This window comes from Mangifera indica, chromosome 5 (assembly GCF_011075055.1).
Source record: "Mangifera indica cultivar Alphonso chromosome 5, CATAS_Mindica_2.1, whole genome shotgun sequence".
Lineage (NCBI taxonomy): Eukaryota > Viridiplantae > Streptophyta > Magnoliopsida > Sapindales > Anacardiaceae > Mangifera > Mangifera indica.
In genome coordinates, this window is record NC_058141.1 from 20,233,165 (window position 1) to 20,235,913 (window position 2,749).

Here is a 2,749-nt window from a genome sequence, read left to right on the forward strand (position 1 = left end):
ACACCTAATATTAGCCATCTTACAAATATACTAGAGGGAGAAAGAAGGAAAGTTAAGCTCTTTCTTGGTCTGTTCTATCTCCTGCTATATTTTAGTTGCATCTCTCTCTCTCTTTTCTTTCTCTATCTTCTTACTAACTCTCCTTTATATCTATTGGAACTCAACGATAAAGGAGACCAGATCGAGTTACGTTTTATTTTACAATCTTATTAGTCCACTGATAAGTCAATCCATCAATCAGTCAAATCAAAATTTCAGTCGAATCATAAAGGATGTCTTCTTCAACATCTGCTTTTTCACCGGACCACCTCTCTTCTTCCGAGCAACTCTGTTACGTCCATTGCAACTGTTGCGACACTGTCCTCGCGGTATCATATTCTTTGTTTTTTCTCTCTCTCTTTCTCTTGTGTTTTGTTCATTTTTTCTTATCTTTCAAAGGCCTTTTGATCAAATTTTTAGCTCTTGTGTGGTTCAGGTAAGTGTTCCTAGCTCTAGCTTGTTCAAGACTGTCACGGTTCGATGCGGTCATTGCACCAATCTTTTGTCTGTGAACATGCGTGCCTTGCTGCTTCCTGCTACGGCTAATCAACTTCACCTGGGTCATCCTTTCTTTACTCCTCAGAATCTTCTGGTACATGAAGAATCTTCTGGGTGTGAATTGATATGCTTATGGTGTTTACTTTAACTTCAATTTGATTATATTTTTCACCCTTCTTGACTAAAATACAAACTAGGAGGAGATCCGAAACGTGCCAGCTAACATGATGATGATTAACCAGTCGAATCCAACTGAATCGTTTGTGCCTGGTCGAGGAGTTGATCAGGAGATCCCCAAGCCCCCGGTGGCTAACAGACGTGAGATTTTTCACATATTTTTATCATTCATTTCTATTTTACATATGGTCCGCGGCTATTACAAGCACCATAACTCATGGCTTTGTAGGTCTATGAATTTTCATTCTAACTCTACTTTTCCTCTGGAGAAGTAAAAATTAAACAAAAGCCTTTTGAATATACAATAGACTTTTTCCTTGTAAAGAAAAAGTTTTCACAAAGTTAAAATTTATCATTTCTTGGCTTTTTCTACTCAACATTGTTTATGATTCCCTCAAAGGGTGTGAATCATTGTATTGATGTCATGTCTAGCCTTCTTCTTTATGTTATTCCAGATTCATATACCATATACCAGAAACCCACCATCAGATCTGCGACTAAATCCAGATTGCATGAATATTTTTTAAAATTTTACATTTGAAATAGTCATCAAAATCTAAATGCCCCCGGAACATAGATACGCAATCCATAGAGATAGATCGTTGCAGGAGATAATAATAATGAGGTGATGATGGAGAGAGAGATAAAAATGAGCTCAATTTCACAAAAAGTCAGAAGAGTGATCTTAGCGTGTCTGTCTGTTTATCTGTGTATTTTGTCTTTCTGTTCCATGTCCAGCTCCGGAGAAGAGACAGAGAGTCCCATCTGCCTACAACCGCTTCATCAAGTAAGTTAAAAGAGATTTTAAAAAAGAAAAAAATTTGAAACAGGTGATTTATATTGCCTGGTGTTGACATGCATCTACCAATATGCAGGGACGAGATCCAACGTATCAAAGCTGGAAATCCTGATATAAGCCACAGAGAGGCCTTTAGTGCTGCTGCAAAAAATGTGAGATCCAAGAATCCCATTATTCCTCTCTTGATAAAGAAAGAAAGAAAGAAATACATTCGTCGAATAATTGTTGATTTTCTATTTTAGTTAGTATTCATTAGTTCCTGAATTAGCTATTTTATCTTCCATTTGTTCATCCAGTGGGCTCATTTCCCACATATCCATTTCGGACTTATGCCATCTGATCAACCCGTGAAGAAAACTAATATGCGCCAACAGGTACTTCAAAACCCTAATGTTTCACACCACAGAGTTTTTTTTCAACAGTATTCAAGTAAACTATTTACAAAGGGGATAAGAGCAATTGTTCCTATTTAGTGCGCTAAACTTTTCTAATTTTCTATTAGAAGAGGCAAAAATTTTTGAGTTTTGATTGAAAGTATGGAACTTCTATATTTTTCTATTAAAGCAACATAACTTTAATTATCTTTTATTGAAGTCATTTAACTAATCATTTTGCTTATAAAACAAAACAAAACAACCATTCTAATTGTATTTATTTGATATCTTTAATAAAAAATAGTAAAATTGGGTTATTTTAATAATAAAATTTGAAATTTTAATATTTTCAATAAATAAAATAAAATTTGCTCACTTCAATTGAAAAAAAGGTGATAATTAATGTAGTTATCCCTTTTACATTCCTACATGGGTTCTGACTTGAGAAATTTTGTTTCATTTTTTGTATAGGAAGGCGAGGACGTGCCCATAAAAGATGGTTTCTTCACTCCAGCTAATGTGGGTGTCACCCCTTACTAAAATTAGAACTGAAGCTAGCTGTTAGGGTTTTTTTTTTACTATGTGTTCTTCTAGCTATCCGTTCTTTTTATTTTAAGTGTTTTTTAGGAACCTCGCTCATGTTTAAGATTTCTTCTTAGAAGACTGTCAAGAGTTTGGATTGCTTGTTTCTGGTGCTAATGATGTGGGAAGAAGGTCTTTAAAAAACTTGAATGTTAGTGAATCCTAGCAACTAAGGTCCGTCGAACCCACCTAAAAATGAAAATCTCTATGCGTGTGGATTAAGTTTTCGGGCATTGTGCTTACTCTTCACTTACAGCAAGCTCGGTAAACTGTTCTTACA

The 2,749-nt window shown here is 35.1% G+C and overlaps 1 protein-coding gene across 1 annotated transcript; it reads left to right on the top strand.

Moving 5' to 3' along the window:
• On the top strand, positions 1–2,749 carry LOC123215822 (axial regulator YABBY 1-like). Its single transcript, XM_044636072.1, has 7 exons — positions 1–368; positions 476–631; positions 735–855; positions 1,453–1,501; positions 1,590–1,665; positions 1,810–1,887; positions 2,359–2,749. Exons 1-7 carry the CDS (start codon positions 273–275, stop codon positions 2,425–2,427), a joined length of 645 nt encoding a protein of 214 aa, XP_044492007.1. The 5' UTR covers positions 1–272; the 3' UTR covers positions 2,428–2,749.

Bases quoted from the DNA above. Each gene is read 5' to 3' on its own strand.
- LOC123215822 (XM_044636072.1), top strand. From the start codon at position 273: ATGTCTTCTTCAACATCTGCTTTTTCACCGGACCACCTCTCTTCTTCC. The intron at 856-1,452 runs GTGAGATTTTTC...TTCCATGTCCAG, and splicing joins GCCCCCGGTGGCTAACAGAC to CTCCGGAGAAGAGACAGAGA. The intron at 1,502-1,589 runs GTAAGTTAAAAG...ACCAATATGCAG, and splicing joins GCCTACAACCGCTTCATCAA to GGACGAGATCCAACGTATCA.